General features: G+C 42.3%; 1 protein-coding gene across 3 annotated transcripts in view; it reads right to left on the minus strand.

Moving 5' to 3' along the window:
- The window catches only part of MCF2L2 (MCF.2 cell line derived transforming sequence-like 2), a 1,607,631-nt gene that overhangs the window by 432,917 nt on the left and 1,154,993 nt on the right, over positions 1 to 19,721 (minus strand). For all 3 annotated transcript variants that reach the window (XM_069213109.1, XM_069213110.1, XM_069213111.1), the window contains exon 21: positions 12,989 to 13,114. In XM_069213109.1, coding sequence (XP_069069210.1) covers positions 12,989 to 13,114 — 126 coding nt within the window. The remainder of the gene's footprint in view (positions 1 to 12,988; positions 13,115 to 19,721) is intronic.

The raw sequence follows: 19,721 nt of genomic DNA on the forward strand, positions 1-19,721 counted from the left end.
AATTTTGGATCAAAAACATAGTCAACATCAGGGGCCGTCAGAGACGTTTCCCTTTGAATCCAACGTAGATGTAGTACCTTGGCGTTAGGAACGCTGGCTTTGGTAACAGTCTCGAGGGCTGGTATTGGAGATATGACAATGATGCTTTTCCCCTGAGCCAAAGGTCTCTCTTTAATGACAGCCATCTGAACAACAATCAGTATTTTTTCTGTGGGAGCAAAGTATTGTACAGCTGTGGAATACAAATGTGATTGGTGTGTAATAGGGACGGGATTACCCTCATTGAACGTTACATAGGTGAAACCGATGGCATCAGCAACTACTCTGATGACTAAATGTGTTTTGTTGTCTCTTGTGTGTAAGTGTTTAGCTGCAAGCATTTCTTGTTCCAATGATTGGAGAATGCATGTGTGTTCGACTGTCCAATATTTGCTTGAAAAGTTAGGATGTATTAAGTCATATAATGGTTTAATGTGTTGTGCATAATCTGGAATGTAAATTCTGCCAAACTTTAAGAAGCCCAACAGTGACTGGAGCTTTTTAATAGTGCTTGGTGGTTGTAGTTGTGCAGATTTTTCCAAAAATTGGGGCGCTAGGCACTTGCCTTCATCTGATAGTTCGTATCACACACATAGGACAATAAGGAAGGCTATTTTTGTTTATTTTAAATTGAATTTGTAGCCTACGTTGTCAAATCCCACAATGTGTCCCACCCGTCTAACATGTTGAACAAGAATGTCCTCCGTAAGGTAGATATCGTCTACGTAGGGTATTGCCTCAGGGTCAATGTCATTGAAAATTGAAGTAACACAAGGTGAAAACAATCCTGAACTGTTTTTATACATTTGTGGAAGTCGGCAACATTTTTGCTGTGAGCCTAAAGTGCTAAAACTTGTTAAGTCCCTACTTTCAGGCACTATATTTTGGCAAAAAAAACGTCTAGCAGTGCCAGTGCCCACTTCCTGTTCTTCAGTAAAGCTCTCATCCTGAGTGGCATTTCATATAGAAATCGCTGCCACTTTTTTCTTTTTGAATTGGGGTATTTGTTGGGGACGTTTCTCTTCTTTCTTAACAGAAACATCTGACGAGCGTTGTGAATCCTTTCTCAGTTCCACATACTCTATTCGCTGCTCTGACCGCCCACCTCTCTCACTGCATTTAACCAGTGAGTCCTGAACGGAACGGCGTTTGTGTTTATCAGTATACTGATATCTGTCAGACGTTTTTATATTATTATAGCAATTTTGAGGGGTCTCCAAATGTGGAGATTCTCCCCTTTCTTTTTTAGGTTTTGTTTTTGTTTATTCTAGCGTTTTTTAGAACCCTCAAAGGCTTGCTTGGTAGAATCCTTATTGGATTTACCCTATAATTGTATTTTAATAGGTCTGGCTCCCATAGTATCTCAACCAATACTAGAGTAGGTCTTGGCGATAATCTTTGGCAGGGTGCGTTCTGGATTTTGTGCAGGAACGTTCCACAGCCGCTTATGCACTGCTAGTGCAACTGCTTCCCCTGTAAGATTGCTCAATATTATTGAAGATAAAGTGGCAAAATTGCCCATTAATTGCATCCTCAAATCGAGGGCCGGGGCAGCCCTGTATTCATCTTGAATTTGTTTTAACACTTCCAGAAGATTGGCAAGTGTTGGTGTACTGTGTGCCGTAGTATAGAGCGTGACAAATACCGTGCCACATGTATTGCAGTTATCTACTGTGGGAACCATCCCTAATGGCAAGAACATAGTGAGAATTTCTGAGGTCTCGTATGGGGAAAAACTGCTTCCAGCGCATTTATTTTTTGAGCTAACCAAAACGGAATCTCCTCCTGTTTGGTGGGTACGTTACCCATGATCTAATGTACAGTCGCAGGGTTAATGCCTGGTGTGACTGCATGTTGTTGCGCTGGGGCAGCTCATACTGGGTTAGTATTTATTACTTACTTTACAAACTGTACTAACAATCTGTGTATTGCTGTAAGCTCAGCTTATAAGTGGCGAACCTCAGCTACCTCCAAGGTGACTGCATCAGGATGCAGTGTATGTCTGGCCAATAAAGGCTAGGTAGGACCATCATTGCTCAGAGGACCTAACCTAATGTGAAATATTATGCGAGGTAGGGCACCATCAAGCCAGGTATTATGGTCTTAAAAAGATATAGGTATCAATAAATATGCATAAGCTGTGTATTGTCCATGTATGTTAGCAGTTGTGTAGTGATGAAATGTATTAATGTTCCCATTGACTGCTGGAAAGGAGACCCAAGAGTAGAATGTTTCTATTCTATAGGCTGGATGTGCCTCAACTACAACCATTACAGGACCCCTGTGGGTTGTGAGGCCATTAGCTAACAAATGAGCAGTGATGGGAGGTTGCATGTTTACTGCAATTAGTACCCGTTGTGAATTCACCATGGTGGATATACCTGTTCAGAGATAGGGACACCAAATGGGGATAGATCCTTTTAAGTTTCAAGCTTGAGCAACCCACAACATCGGATAGGTACAACCTACCTAGCTGAGGAGGAAATCCTCAATACCACAGACATCTCCTTATATAGTATTGAGGTGCCTTTAGTACATAGTAAGACAGAGAAACTCAGGAGGATCTGAAAATCAGTGCCTGACCTAACGCTGGCTGTGCCATCTCCCGTTGGCTCTCATTATACTAATAAGGCTGCTGGATTCGGGCAGCAGCATCACCTGAAGTGTGGGAAACTGAGTCCAATCCCACACCATGTGAAAACTGCCAGCCTAATCCGTTTCCGGACATCTAGCAGCACCTCATCTCTGCCCAAGAGCAGGGATGATTTGTGGCAACCTAGCGCATGACAAGATGACTTCTCAGGGAAATTGTGGTATATCAGATCTCTTCCGTTTCTCTCAGTTACATTAGTCTCACACATGCAAAGACAAACATAGGCCGAAAATGGTTCAGTAAGACTTATGGAATCAGCTGCGTCTGAGATAAAATGGCATGAATTGCAATAATTAAAATGATGAAACATAATAGAAGAAAATGATAACAAGAAAAGTGAAAAACAGGAAAAGTCCCAGCATACTGTCACTATGTGCAATATATGTGATTCCCACCTAAGCTATGTTAGAGTCATGATAAGCCCTAATTCACCCTTCAGGATTCCCCCCTGTGAAGACATCATCCCCCACACCTTAGCAAGGAAGCCTGTTGTCTATAGAGACACCATCCCCATGTAAGCCAGGGAACCAGTTGTCTCAGCAAGCAGCTGTAGCAAAGTTAATCAGCATGTGGTTGTGATCATCTGGCTGGAATCTCCCTCTAACTTGCATGGGACAAAGAAGTGTTTTTATAATGAAACAGCTGATGTTCTGAGAAAATGTCCTCATGTAGGGATGTGTGTGTTTCTGTGAACATTGGAGACGCAGTGTACCAATCGTGCTGGTAACCCTATCTTGCTGCAGCCTTGAGGAAAGCACAAAGTGAAAAGAATGCCTTGCTAAGAAGCGCAATGCTTTCCTAGGCGAAAGAACAACTAGATAAAGAAAATAAAACAACACCACGAATTTGGCCTATGCTGAAATAATAAAATTTAGCAGAATAAAATATAACTGGGCTAAAGGGCACAAGCAGCAGGCCTAGTTGCTACAATAACGTACCCAGAGGCAACCCACCTAATTTAAAAATGACCACCAGGCAGGCAGTCATCTATAAAAGCACTGCTAGGAACCGCTGTGACGGAAACAGTATTTTCTTTTTTTAAAGAAAATAAATGTAATGTTCCCTTCGCCACTGGTTTCTCTTCACATGATTGGAGGAGGCATTATAACGATTTTACTATTTCTTACTACCAGGTAAGCGCTCTGCTGAAGACCATGGAAATAGTGGGTGCTTTCCCGGAGGTAGTGAGATGAGGAATCAGAGCCCACCTGGATTCAACTGCAGGGGCCGTGTGATGCATGACCTGGCCCACAGTGGCCCCCCCCCGATCCCTGGCACTGAACTGGGCCAACTTCACCTGATGTTACTGGGGGCTGACAAGGCGGACCGGGGACTCTGTGACCCTGGGGGGCCCCTGGAACTGTTGAGGACTTGTTTGCAAACATGTTTGCTCTCTCATATGAAAGAGCTACACAGCAATGTTTCAAGTGGATTGTGAGAAAAGTGATGGCGTGACAATGTATTATATGGGATAATAATGTATTCCCTGGAATACATGAGGCCGGAGGCCCTCCTGCCGGCCACAAAGGTGACCCCTGGGGGTTTGGAGCACATCCATGCAATCCTTGGGCTGGGATGGCAAGTTGACATTAGAGACCATACTGTGGCAGGGCACCAGACTCCCGCAGGTCGTTGCCCTTCAGGGCTTTGCGGCTTAGGATACCCTCTGGATAAAAGTATTGGGAGATGTGATACACAACAGGACGCTTAAGTCCTTTCATGATCTACAGGAAGAATACAACATGAACCACACACAGTTCCTTCGCTACCTCCAGCTGCAACATGCTTTCCTTCTGACTATACAAGCGACGGAGGTTATTCCCAAGTATTCCCCTTTGGAAGCAAAAATTCTGCTCACATTCAAAGAACATAAACTCTCTGTGATTTATAAAATGCTGCTACATAATGTGCCGAACCCAATGACAGCAGTAAAGGGGGCTTGGGAGGGGGACCTGGGACTGCTGGATGATGAGGACTGGAGGCAGTGGAGGTCCCCCGGGAGGCGGTGATAGCATTCCAATTCATGTTGATACAGCTCAGACTCCTGCATTACATTTATCTCACTAGGACAAGGTTACCCAGCATGGGCTTAATAGAGGCCAGGAGCTTACTGAGGTGTAGGGTGCCCGAGGGGGACCTACTGCATACATTCATGGCACTGCCCTGTGATTTCTCACCTCTGAAATGGGATCCTGGGGCACCAGGAGGGATTGCTGGGTTCGAATATGCCTAGAAACCCTAAACTCCTACTCCTACACATCACCACTGATCTAGGGGGCAATAGATACCAAAGGGCATTTTTATGGTTTGGTTGGGCTTATAAGTGGTTAAAAGGGATATTGCACGCTCCTGGGTGGAGACATGGGCTAAAAGCACAGACTATTGCATGGAACTGGGGTACCCGGTGTATCGTGCAAGAGGTTGCTCCCAGAAGCTCCACAAAGTTTGCAAGAAATGGGCTTGGTACGAAGGTATACACCAGGAACCTCACACTGCCAGACCATGGGCCATCCTTGGAGCTATGCGATCCCATAGACCCGATGCTGGTGGTTCATTCCCAGAACTGACTGCCCAGTTCCTGTATGCTGTGGAGATATGCTTTGTTGTTTTATTGTGATTTGGTCTTGCTTTTATGTGATTAATGATGTTTTATCACGCACCTGGTGCTGCCAGATGTATACCACTGTTAAAAGCTGTTTGATAAAATCAATAAAACATTTTTTTTTTTAAAGAAATAGCTACAGGCGGCATTACTCCGAATGTAAAACAAAAAAGGAGCAGCGACAGGGACCGTCCCTTATGAGTTACAAGTGCAGTATGGAAGAGCAGTGATAATACCCTGTTGACCAACACTCAATTTGGCTCTGTGTATAGAAAACAGGTGTTAAGTTGTAAAGGTCAAGTCCTGTCTCCAATTCTCTAATAGCATAAATAGGCAGTTCCAATCAAAGGAGTCAAAAGCCTTCTCCAGATCAATTTGGAGAATAGCCGTCAGTCCCAATGATTTAGGTGTCAGGGCAGGGGTACTGAATAATCTCTGAATATTATGTATAGTTGCCCTATTTGGCATAAAGCCCCTTTGGTGCACTGATGCCGTGAGCACTGCTGGCAGATGATTGACTAGAATGTTTTGCAAATATCTTGGCATCTGCATTTAACAGACAAATAGGGTGATATGAATTCCATTTATCTGGCAGCCTATCACACTTGGGAATGACCATTGCTTTAACTTTTTCTGGCAAACATCTAGTTTCCTCGGCCTCTTAAAACATTACTAATAAATGAAGGACAAACATTGAGGCACTTGCTTTATACTGATCAACACGCAAACATTTGGGGTTTTCTGAGATCACAGGAGTCCTATTGCCTTCATAGCATCCTCAACTGGTATTCTTGTTCAGGAATTCAGATTTTGACTACAGTAGTGAATGGAGCAGGAGCACAATGGTGTAATGCTGAAGGGTGCTAAAGGGATGGTGAGTCCCTGATGATACAGAATATTATAGAATTGTGCAAATTCCTGCAATATCTCCAACTAGTCAGTAAGTGTCTGACCACTGCTATTTGTGATATTTAAGCCCGTCATTCATAATTTGATTTATTTGGTTAGCCAATAAATCATGTTACCCCTGTGTCAGTTGACTACAGACTCTTCTTGCAGAAGTTAGACAAGCATTATTTGAGTGATTCAGTGGTAGATTCTATGTACTTGCTTTCAAGATGTAATATTGTTTCCTCGGTTTTTTTATAAGTTCCTCATATTTAACTTTCTTCAGGTGTGCAATGAATGGCATCGCTTTACCACAATTACCTGTTTGAGGGCCTTCCAAAGAATTATTGGGGAGTCTATTGAACTTTTATTAATGTGAAAATATTCTGAAATTTTGGTTATTATTAAGGTTTATCTCGACTCAGGGTTTAAAAGCAATCTGACATGCAGTTGACACATGTTTGATTTCCTTCCTAGTTATTCCCATGTTCATGGAATACTAACGGGGCATGGTTTGAAAGGCCACTGAAGTAAACCTCAGTTCTGGTTACCCTATGTGCATCATCTCGACAAAAAATAACCTACACATAAGAAAGATTTGTGTGTGCCTGAGAAGGACGTATAGCCCTCCTGGCCCATTTATTGTTTGCACTGCTACAAGGAGTAAGCATAAGCAAACGTAGACAAGCGAGTCAGGCCTGTGCACCCGGTATCTAATTATAGGTGTCTATCCAGCACTTAGTCAATAACCTGTATGAATGTGTTTTATGCAGATTGGAAACGTCACATATTTCCTCTGTGGCAGTGAAGTAATTTCTTGTAGTTTGGGAGCATTGGTCAAAGCTGGGGCTTAACTATTACAGTCCAATTGTGAAAACTAACTGATCTTGTTTCATGACCTTTAAGTTTTAGCGTTTCTGGGATGAAGGTGGCATTTATGAAGCGTGATCTCTATAGAGATAATCAATGCATTATAACTAGTTCGACATCCTTGCCCTGACTTCAATTTGCAAGAGCCATAAGTCAACATTGTGTCCCTGATTTAACCACCAGGATTGGCTGATGGTGTATTACTTGACTGGCGATGGGATGAATCAGTGACAACTACATACCCATTTTCCATCACAGGTGTGAGATTCCAGACTCCAGCATGCGACCCGCTGGGTGCAGTAGTGCGTAGGATTCCAGAGGGCGCTAAGCGTGGTCTGGGGATCTCTTGCAGCTGTAAATTCTATTCGATTTTTGATTTGATGCTTGTATTGTGAAAACAATAATAGTTTTTCTTAAAAAATATATTGCAATAGATGACACAAATAATTCCTACGATGCAGTTAAGTCGGCATATCTTTCATAGACTGGAGCAGTTCTGAGATACTTCAACTAGGAAATGCAACCACACCTTCCCAACACAAGAGGATTGATGGCTGTCAAAAGATGAGCCTTTTTTTAAAATAAAATGTTATTCAGGTTTAAACACGTATTACACATGAACCTTAAACCAGGATGTAGACCTCAAACCATGAGACATCAGCTTGGACACTACCCACAGCCATCTGCTTCAACAGGGAGAAATAGGAACAGAATCATTACATTTACCACAATATACCGTTCATCAGTCTAAACAAGCTATACCACGGGCTTCAAGTAGACGTTCGTGCGTTGCCCCCTGCCAGAAATGTCATATGTCTTTGGGCCTTGAAGTGATCGGCACTTCCTCCGTGGAGAGTTCCAGCTGGGATTTACAATAAACCATGTCCAGTTTTTAGGTCGAGCGTGCAAGCGCTCGGACCTGTTGTAATCTATCTGTGGGCTTTTAACCGCACACACTGCACGCCTATCACTATCACTAGTTCATGGGCTTGCCTTTCAAAAATCCTTTGGTAAATGCTTTACGTTTATCCCTCCTTGGGGCGGTTTAGTTACCGCCTTGGATAATGGACCCTGTTACGTGGATAAATGCACAACTGCCGATAATTTTGACTGCGAACAAACTTCTTTTTCCCTATATGTCTCTCCTTCCCGCTCATGTTCATGGCAGCTGTGGTGCTATGAATCGGCATACTTATGTCAACTGTTTTACTTTTCATTTTTAATTTAAGTGGCAAGAAAAGTCCAGTTAGGAATTTATTATGTTAACACCTCTAACTTGAGCAAACGTGAGACCCATTGCATTGCAAGTGTTTGTTCTACCTGGCTTCCAATGCCTGGAGTAAGATTTCTCTCCATATTCATTCCTCAACACATGCCTCAGAATTAAAAAATAAACTTAAAAACTAGTTGTTCTAATTAGATTAGTTTCGAACCTTCAGGCAGTAAATGTCTGTTCCATACCAGGATACCCTTATAGGTGAGATGCAAAGTCATAAATACAAAGAGCTCCATACCATATGGTAGAGATCACAACTGGAAGAACCTCCTTGACCACCTGGAAACATAATGAAAGGAAGGCCAGAAAAAGGCTTACAGGGTGTGTGTAGACACAGTAGGGCACCAGAATAAAGACAAATTTAAAGGAAAATACAACAGGTAAAAATATGAGTTTTTAGTGCATTTTTACTGCCTCTACTTTTGTACCCCTCCTATTTTGTCACAAATAAAACAGTGGTGATATGTTTCTATATAGTCACATGTGATAACCATTCATTTTACTGATGGGCTAGATGTCCCGTCCTGAGAGACACCTTTGAGTTTGAGCTCATTGTTGAGCTTACGGTCAGATTTGCTCTTGTGGTGGGGGTGGAGGAGGATCAGTCTTGACCTGCGTTTGCTATGAGAGAAGAGAAGCTGAATTGTGGAGCCACACGAGATGCATTCAAGAAGGCTTTGCAGAGAGGGACAGAATGTGTTGTGGAAACTAAAATTGTAGATGCTCTAGATCAGTGGTTCTTATCCTTTGATTTATGTGGACCCAAACTAAATCACTATTGGAAGCAGGGAAAAATGACCTAAGCAGTTTCTAAAATCTGATCCTCAAAACTATCAGATAAATGCAGAAAATAATACACATAAAATACATACATATGCAATAGTTTATTGAATTAAACACAATTGTACAACAATTGACATTTTCACTTGAATAGGAAAGTTTTCAGATTTTGCTATTATCTCTAAAAGACTAGACACTATCATATTGCCTTGTCTTTTTTGATCCTGTTAGAGATGGGGTCTCTGGTTGGCAGTCAGTTTGCATTCTGTCCAAGTGGGGACCCTCACTCTAGTCAGGGTAATGGAGATACATACCTAGGATAACCCCGCTCACCCCCTTGGTAGCTTGGCACAAGTAGTCAGGCTTATCACAGAGGCAATGTGTAAAGTATTTGTACCAACATAAACAGTAACACAGTGAAAACACCACAAAAGGACTCCACACCGGTTTACAAAAATAGCAATTATTATTTGTCTAAATCAAACAATACCAAAATGACAACAATCCAACATACAAAAGCAAAGATGTGAATTTTCAAAGTAAAATGAGTCTTAATCCACAGAAATCAATAGATGTGTTGTTTTAGCACAAAGTATCTGGTATGCCTCAAAAATAAAGCTGCAGGGGTGAGCGTGTGTTAGAAAAGCAAGGGATGTGTTGATTCCTTACTCACTAGTTAGGCTGTGCGTCAATTGTTTCTCTGCTGAGCAAGCAATGAGTCTATTCTTTCCTCACCAGGAAGAGATGCATAGATTTGCGGGCAAGCAGTCTCGGGTCTGCGCAGTGATGTTGCAGGTGTTGACGCCCAGGGACGATGCATTGAAAAGTCAGACGCACGGCAGTGATGAATTAGCGCTGAGCTGGTGATGCGTCAATTTAACTGGCGATGCGTTGATTTTTCAGTTGCGGTGCTGGCGCTGCATCGATTTTCTGCCACTCTGCTCCGGTGCGTGGATTTTCACCTTGGGTTCACCAGATTTCTCCTTTTAAGGGCCCAGGGACTGGATGCAGTACAACTTGACAGGGTAGGGGTCTCAGCAAGGGATCCCAGGTGCTGGCAGAGGAAGTCTTTGATGGCCCTGAGATTTCAGAACATATGGCAAGCTCAGTCCAAGCCCTTGGAGAAACTTCACAAGAGGTATACAGCGCAAAGTCCAGTCTTTGTGCTCTTTAAGGCAGAGGTAGCAACTGCAGACCAACCCAGCAAAGCACGCACAGCAAAGGGGCAGTACTCCTCCTCCAGCATTTCAGCTCTTCTCCTTGGCAGAGGTTCCTCTGGATCCAGAAGTTTACTAAAAAGTCTGGTTTTTTTGGCCCACTAGTCATACTGATTTCTGCCTTTGAAGTAGGAAAACTTAAAAGGAAAGACTCTTTTTTTCACAAGATCCTGCCTTGCCCAGGCCTGGCCCCAGGCACACGCCATGGGGATGGAGACTGCATTGTGCGAGTAGAGACACTACCCTTTCGGGTGTGTCAGCTCCTCCCTCCCCACTCTAGCCCAGGAGATTCATCAGGATATGCAGGACACTCCTCAGCTCCCTTTGTGTCACTGTTTAGAGGGAATTCACAAATAGCCCACCAGCCTGTCTGACCCAGACATCGATTCCACAGGCAGGCAGAAGCACAGGATGGATAAGCAAGAAAATGCCCACTTTCGAAAAGTGGCGTTTTCAAAGTGACAATCTAAAAACCAACTTTACCAAAAGATGTATTTTTAAATTGTGAGTTCAGAGACCCCAAACTCCAGATCTGCATCTGCTCCTAAAGGGAAACTAACCTTTGAGAGAGATAGGCCTTGCAATAGTGAAAACTGAATTTGGCAGTATTTCACTATCATGACATGTAAACACACCAGTACATGCCCTACCTCTTAGATACACTGCACCCTGCCCATGGGCCTACATTAGGGGTGACCTATATGTAGTAAAAGTGAAGGTATGGGCCTGGTAAGTGATTACACATTTGCCAGGTTGAATTGGCAGTGGAAAACTGCACACACAGACTTTGCAGTGGCAGGTCTGATACATGTTTACAGGGCTTCTCATGTGGTTGGCACAATCAGTGCTGCAGGCCCGGTAGTAGCATTTGATTTACAGGCCCTGGGCACCTCTAGTGCACTTTACTAGGGACTTGCTACTAAATCAAATATGCCAATCTGGGATAACCAGTCATAACCACAATGTATACAGGGAGCAGTTGCACTTTAGCACTGGTCAGCAGTGGTAAAGTGCCCAGAGTTCCAAAACCAGCAAAAACTAAGTCTAGCACACAGTCAAAAGCACAGGAAGCAGAGGCAAAAAGACAGGGGAAACCATGCCTAGGATGCCAAGTCTAACAGCTCCTAACACACACTCTCTTTGTGTCTGTCCATACCAATTATTCAATGTTCTGAACGATTACAGGCCCACTGTTTAGGCATTGTAGACACCCCGAGGACCGCCGACCCTAGGTTAAGAACAGCTTCTCCATGCAGAATTCCTTAGGAGGGTCAAAATGGGAATGCTTGGGCACAGTTATTTGTTGTACAGGAGTGGTTCCCAACCTGTGGTCCAGGAACCCCTGTGCGTTCACAAAACCTCTTTAGAGGGGCCGCAACAGCTTAGAAAGTTAAATAATATTAACAGATTAATAAAGTGTATATAAATAAAGTGTCTAAATGTACAACTGATAATTTTAAAACAAAGGGTAAATGTCAAGGAATTCGAAATAAGAGGCTAAAAATTAAAATAGCATCATCAGATTGAGTCGTGGGAGCAGCGCAGGTGTATCAAACAGAATATAGTATGGATGATGTGTAGCTTCAATTGAATTTAGAAAAGCTACAACTTTCCTATTAAATTTAAATTTGTATTTTTATTTATATTTGCAAATTAAATAAAATGTGTTATCATTTGTGTGGGTTTGATGAATGCTTGTGTGTGTATGTTTTGTGTATTGTTTTGCGTTTCAAATCACTGACAATGTTTAGGCCCGGGGCCCTGGCTTCCAGTAATGACTCAGTAGGAGTTCCCTGGATTCCAATAATAATTCAGGGGGGGTCCCCGGATTCCAGTAATGATATAGTGGAGATTTACAATCAAAAGGTTGGGAACCACTGCAGGATATTGAGGAAGGAGCCTGGAGATGCTAGCACTCTTTCATTTTCATATGGAAATGCAATTATCCTGTTCTTGGTCCACCATCTCTTTGCAAACGTTCAAGTTGGGTCTGCTAGATCTTGTAAGACAAGGAGTAGGAAACCAAACCTCCCCTATTTTCTGGTTTTCTGTGTCTGGAGTGACTGGGATTTATGTAAGGAGTTGCTGAGATATGTAATCAATAAATAACGTCAATACTGTAATGAAGAAATCAGGCTATCTTAAAAATCTTCTCTACTGAAACAAATGTGGCCTCCTCTGTCGCGATTTGTATCATGTCTCTAATGAGAATGTTTTAAGAGTGTTTGCACTGACTAGGCATGGGATTTCCGTAAGGGCCGTATCTTACCTCGTTTTAGGATGAGTTTTTAATGTTAATATTTTTTCAAACGTACAAGATGGTATTCCACTTGTAAGATCAGCACTTCTGGTCTGAAAATGACATTAGTTCATACATTTTCTTTTTATAGGACTTGGATACACTTTTTCGGAAAAAAAAGATTTGTATAAAGGACTTAGTTGAGTATATTTTTTGTGACTTTTCAGTGAAAGGCAGACATGTATAATTACCTTGTTACCTATTGCATAAATCACAATAGACCTATAGCATAAAACAAATAATTGAGCGCACCGTTTTTGTATCGATGCATTTTGGTGCCACCAAGCCAAAGGTAGAACATTATCTGAATTAATTTTACATATGAATACATTGCTGGTAAGGTATTAATTGAATATACTTTTACCTCGTATCCAGTGATTGCTATTTGGTGCATGGAGTCATTAACTGATTTAATGATATCCAGTACTGTTGCCAAAGCTTCCTCTAGTTCAGCAGTGCCTTCAGAATTTTTGCAACATTTCAACATTTCCTGTTAAAGCAATGCTAATATTAATTTTATGTACAAACTACAGTCAACAGTACATGCATTTGCCCTTTCAGAATTACAAACAGAACAATGTCAGCATTAAATCTATTATACATGCACATGCTTTATTTTGTCACTTGACTGAGTGACCATGGGGACATTATAATAGTATTTTTTTTTTTTTTTTAAATAGTGCATCAAGTCAGTTTAGGCTAGTCCTTTACAGCCATTAGAGCCAACAAAAGGGAAAACATAAAATTGTGATATATAATAAAACACCAGTTGTGGAGAAGTACAATTACAAGAAGGTAACCTTCCCCTTTTTGGGATCAAGTTATGGAGAAGTACGGTTACAGGTAAGTAACCTACTCCTCAGTAGCGGCTCGGGGTGCAGTAGGGGTGGAGTGTCGCAGGGGGGGTAGAAGGGGAGGGGATAAACATTAAGTTAATTAATAAAAAACACACTTACCTTCCCTCACCACCTCGCCGTTCCTCTCCTCCGTCGCTGCAGGCAGGCACAGGGCCCCAGCCTGCCCTGCTGCAAATCCTGACGCTGATCGCAGCAGCTTTAGGTTTGGCTGAGAGCAGCCAGCCAGAGCAGTCCCAGGCAGACTGGGAGCCTGTGCAGGCTCTCTCCAGCCCGGCAACTGTGTTGCTGGGCTAGAGATACCCTAACGCGCATGTGTGTTTGGCCAGTCCGAGACGGCTGGCCAAACATACATGTGCAGTGAGGGGGAGTTCCCTGCCCCTTTACCAATAAACGATAAAAAAAATCAGTTAAATATTGTTTTCTGGTAAAGGTTTAGCAGCTGCCTCAGAGGGGTGACGCTCCTCCACCCTAATGGAGGAGCCGCGCCTGCCTTTAGGGGTGCTCAAAACATAAAACAAATCCCCGAGAGACGTCTCTACACATGTGGCAAAATACATTTAATAAACAATTCTGCACAAGATATTTCTATGATTTACTCAATGTAAGTGATCCTGGAACATTTCTTTCAACCACTTTGAAGAAGTCTTCAGACATCAACAGCTCTGACTCCTTGAAGAATAAAGATCGCTGTTCGGTTGGAAGATTCCCAGGACAAATCATACCTTTTCAGATGTATCTGCACACTGCTAGCAGCAGCTCTGAACACTGGTATGATACTCTCAGTAACACAATAAATATTGATATGAGTTTACTTCAGTGGTCTCCAACCTTTTCTGCAATAAGAGGTACATATGTTGAATGAAAGTCACCCTGAGTTACTGATAGTATTTGTGTTGTAACTGTGATGCATCAGACAATATTACATTAGTGACCACCACCTGCAGGATTTTTAGAAGTGATTTCCTCAGAACATCAAACAAGGTTGCCAACAGTAACATAAAAAAATGTTTGCATTGGGAATGCCTCTACACAGATAATATATAATACCAATAGCTGCAATACCCCTGCCATCAAGGTAAGAATATGAGTATAAGACTCCCTCGTGTTGCATGATTTATTACTCAAACGTCAGATTTTTTTATTTTTTTTATTCCACCATTCTCCAAATATCATCTTGTGAGTTCTGAAAATACACACATTTGTCTCAAATACATGTTTTTTGTTACATATACATTATTTCAGCTAAGGAAAAGTTTCAAATTTCGTATGCTGAACTGCACTTAGGAGCGCTACTTTCAGGTAGCTGGCGAGCTACCAGTAGCTCACGAGCTGCTCGTTAGAGACGCCTGGTTTGCATGAAGTTGCAATTACCCCTTCCACATAACTTCTGGGATGGTACCTTCACTACAAAGCTGTTCGGTAATTCCTGGGGTAATCAGTTGCTAATGGGTCGATCCTTAATGTGTAACTTCTATTTCTACATCATAGGATCTTCACTGATAATCATCTATAAATCCATAAATATTCAATTGCGTAATGCATGTTTGTATGTATGTGTATATATATATATATATATATATATATATATATAAATAAATATATATGTATGTGTATGTATATATATATATATATATATATATATATATATATATATATATATATATATATATATATATCCCTGTGCCACCACCTCTGGGTAGTTACAGAGTGATACAGAGTTATAGTTAGGATCACATTTCCAAAGGAAACATTTTTTTGGGTTTGCTTATAACTTTGGTGCTGTTTGACAGATCTTCACAAAACTTTACAAAAAGAGGTCTCATCCATCTCAGCTCCATCCTAGAAAATGCCTGAGTGATCGGTCAAGCAGAGGTCGAGGAAAGGAAAGGAGGGATCTCAAAACGTGTTTTCCACATTCATTTTTCCATAGGAAAATTAGACACAGCTACAGTCAAAATAGCTCAACGGAATTGCACCAAATTTGTCAGAAAGCTAGATTGTGTCCCAGAAAACTTGCTTTTTGTGATTTAGTGTAAATCAGTTCAGTAGTTTGTGAGAAATGAAGGTCCTAAATGTATAAATATTTCTAGATCTGACCAAATCTGATTGGCTGCCCCACATCTACAAAGATGTTGTGGCAACCATTTCAATACTTGGAGACTCAGGCCTCTGTCCTACCACAAAGTTAAAAAACATATAGGGGATAGGGTAAGGATACCTTGCCTCCCTAGGCCTGGTAGGAGGGAGTCACAGAGAGACTCCCCTCTGGGGCTAAACTGACCTCGGAGTGGGCCAGGGCCTGGGAAAGTTGGCGCAATATTGGTTTAAGGGGAAGAAAGCATACTGCCCCCATTCCCAAACTGTCTGGAGGCCCTGAGGGAAAGCAACCACCCCCCCTTCTGGTTGCGGGATATGTAGAGCTTGGAGGTTCACCAAGAACCCGAGAAACTCAGAGTTAACAACTGAGCTGCACCTTGCAATGGTTTTTCATTGTGTTCCAGGTATACAGCAATTCATTTGGTAGAATATAAAGAATGAAAAATATGTATCAAGGAAACCTATGTATTTCCGAAATGGGCACAAGATATGGAGTTTAGAATTAGTGGTTATTTGCACATCTCTGAATTTATGGTTACCCAAACTAGAATGTGAATTAGAGGGCATTTCTCAAAATGACTTATTTTTTACACCTGCTGTCTTACATTTCTAAGGTGCAAATGCAGAGAAAGAAAATTGGCAGTAACACATGTTCTACTATTCTGTCTTCAGAAAACAATGGTACCTCACTTGTATGGGCGGGCCTAGTGCCGACAACAGGAAATGACCCAAAACCTGAACGGGTGTTGTTTTGACTTAAACTGGGAGCTCTGTTGTGTCTGGTCGAAGCTAAACCTCTCCGAAGAGATGTAATGACATCGAAACACTTGTCATGGGTTGATTTTGCTCATTCCAGGTTGGCTTAGATGGTATTTTACCAGTCCAAAGCTGGTCCTGTCTACATAGAAAGTGCCTAACAACGCTCTATTGTCATGTCAGTCAATTGGAGCCAGGGCAGGGAAGGCAGGGAATTCCTTGCAGTTCAAAGATGCTGTCTAAAGGTTTCTCCACTTCAGTGCATTTCTGGACCTGTAGATACTCTGCCAGGAAGAGGGACTGCTGTGCTGCTGAAGGACTGCCACTTTGCTGAACTCCTGCTTCACTCTGCTGCTTGCTGCCCTCATGTATGAGTGAGAAGGAGTGGACCTGCATCTCTTGAATTCAGAACCCAGAGTGACTCCGAAGGCTTGTCGGCTGGACTCTTGATCTGAAGCCTCAGGGACATAACAGGCTTCCAACCTCCTTTGTCCTGCATTTGGACTCTGCCATCTGTGGGTATACCTTGCCAAGTATGGTGCCACCCCAGTCCAGGACCCTTAGAAGTGGGCCTAAAGTGCTTGCCAGCAGACCTGATGCAACACTGAGCGGAACAGATGCATCTTCTTGGCGCAGTGACTCATCCCTGAACAGAATCGACACATCACAGCTGCTACTTGGATTGGGCCCATTTCAAAGACCTGCTCACTCACTAGAGTTCTCTGAACTAATGCATTAACCTTGTGGCACTGCACATCCAGAACCTACGTCCTCACATCTCTCATTGATGGCAGCCTTGACGACAAAGCTGGACTCTGCATCACACCCTCATAGCTCCTGTGAACTGATGCATCGCCAGCTCCGTGCCGCATCCTTGACAACGGATTTGGCATTGCAAGCCCCGTCAATGGGATTCTCGACGACAATGACACAACAGAACCTTGGACCGCAGCAGCACTGCATCTCGGAACTGACACATCGCTTCAACTACGCAGCGCATCTTCAACACAGATCCACGGTACTCTGTTTAGCGTGGCAAGCCAGGTCCTTGCAGCCAGCCCCCGCTCCATTGCGGTCAGCGTGAACTTGTGACTTTGTCCCGGTCCGGTGCAACCAGAAATCCCCAATAGCGATCTGTGTTTTTTTTTGCTACTTTTACTTAAAACTTCAACATTCAATATCTCTGGTTCTACGTAGTGGATTTTTGTCATTTTGGTCTTAGTTTATTTATGAAAATCTACTCCAGCTTTCAAATCTGTGGGCCCCTTTTGTGGTGTATTTCACTGTATTACTGTTTTCACAAATACATTACAAATGGCCTCTAAGTAAAGCCTGACTGTACTGTGTCAGGCCACCAGGTCATTGGCACAGGTTAATTTGGGGTTTTCTTGTGCCTTATCCTGACAAGGGTTGTGGTTGCTGCTAGACCACAGCTCACACCTCAGTCAACCAACAACCCAGTTTCTTACACAAATACAGGAGAGTACTGTGAGAAAAGCAGTTTATTATATGGTGTGATTGTGAGACCTCATTTTGTAATCAACTCAGTACCTGTACTGGGTCCAGTCAAATTTGTCTGAAAAACTTGCATCAACCACGGGTAGCTGGGTCTTTGAACAGTCAGGCTTTATCCAAGGAACAAGTGTAAAGCATTAAGAAGTACCAAAACAGTTGAATAATAATAAAACATGACATAAAGAGAATCCAACACCAATTTATAATTATAATAATTTATAAAAACAGGTCTTTTTTAAAAAAAAACCAAAAGGTATTATTTTTCACTTTTAAACACCAAAACGAACAAAACCTACTGGAGGGTTCCAGAGGTATACATTATTGACCAAATTACTACTTTTCACTTGAAACACAAACAAGCATTGACAACTACTGCACTTAGCAACCTAAAGAATTATTCTCCACATGGTCCCCAAAATCGCTGACAAGGTGGGGAAGAGCAGAACGTATCAAAAAGAGTATTGCCTACCCAAGTTAACTTTTTTACCTCCATGGTCCCCCTCCCGCTCACAACCAATTTTAAAAAAAAACTTGATATATTAATATCGGACATATTGTGGAGGAATAAAAGAAGCAGAATATTGCTGAATAAACTTAGACTACAGAAATGTGAAGGTGGAATTAGTCTCCCAAACTTTTCTAAATTCCAGATTGCCTTTTTAGTAAGACACGCCACTTGGTAGACTTGACCAAAAGACAGGGAGAAAACCCATATGGTCATATATAGAAAGGATCTATTAAAGTTGATTTCCTTACTGTCTACACTGACTATGAAAAAAATCTAAATGAATATTTCCTACTCTATTATCGAGACGCTATCTGGGCCCTCAAAACCTTGGACAAAAATCTTACAAATAAAATCTTAAGCTTAAATTTCGCATCTGGTTTGGGTAATATAAAAATTAAAATAGAGTGTCCCTCCGCGATGCAGTCAAACTGGGCAGAACAATGCAGTTTAAACATCAAAGACTTCACCTGTAGTCCCTACAACCTTTGCAGAACTACAACGTGCACGCAACCTGAGCAACTTGGATGGCTACAGCTTTCTAAAACCTAAGGATGTTTCACGCAAAAGCAACAGAGCGCAGAAATCTGACCTCATCAATTCACTAGTGAAGTTTTCTACCTTACCGCCGCATTCAATGGCCAGATTCTATAAAATGTTGAACTCTAGTCACTTGAATAGAAAGCTTACCTTGGGAATCTAAAGTAAATGGCAAGTCATTCCCACGTCAGTCTGTTCCCTCGAAGTATAATTGAAATAACATTTCCTCTTATCTTATCCTGGTGCACAACTGCATAAGACATTCTGAACACCCAAGAAACTCTTTAAAACTGGGTTTGTCGAATCAGACCATTGCTGGAATTGTCACGAAGAAACATGTTCCCCTGAACGTATAATTTTTTTTAGCAAGATGCTTGGTAAGTTCTGAGCAGAAATCTCAACCATCTTAAAGGAAATATTTAATACCGATATTATCCTTCGCTACTATGCAGTGACCCAGAGCCCTATGATCCCTTATAACCAGCGGTGTAACAAAACTTGAGACCCCCACCCCCTCTGCAAAGCTGCAAAGCACATGGTGGCTCCCCCCGTCCAGACTTATTTAGGAGCATTTAGGAGCTGTCAGGCTCAGGTACTGTGCTGAGGGTGCCCTCTGGAGCTCTCCCCACCCCCCCGTCCCCGTCCCCGCCTCACCTTGGGGCCTTTGCTACGCCACTGCTTATACCTATTCCAGAACTAAGTGCTAACTATCCTTGCCTCCTTGACCTATTGCTAACTGTAGGTATTAAACATATACTCTGCAAATGGAAATAATTTCAGAATCTCTCCCTCCATACCTGGTGAGCCTGGGTCTGACTCGCCAGAAG

Source organism: Pleurodeles waltl, chromosome 11, assembly GCF_031143425.1.
Source record: "Pleurodeles waltl isolate 20211129_DDA chromosome 11, aPleWal1.hap1.20221129, whole genome shotgun sequence".
Lineage (NCBI taxonomy): Eukaryota > Metazoa > Chordata > Amphibia > Caudata > Salamandridae > Pleurodeles > Pleurodeles waltl.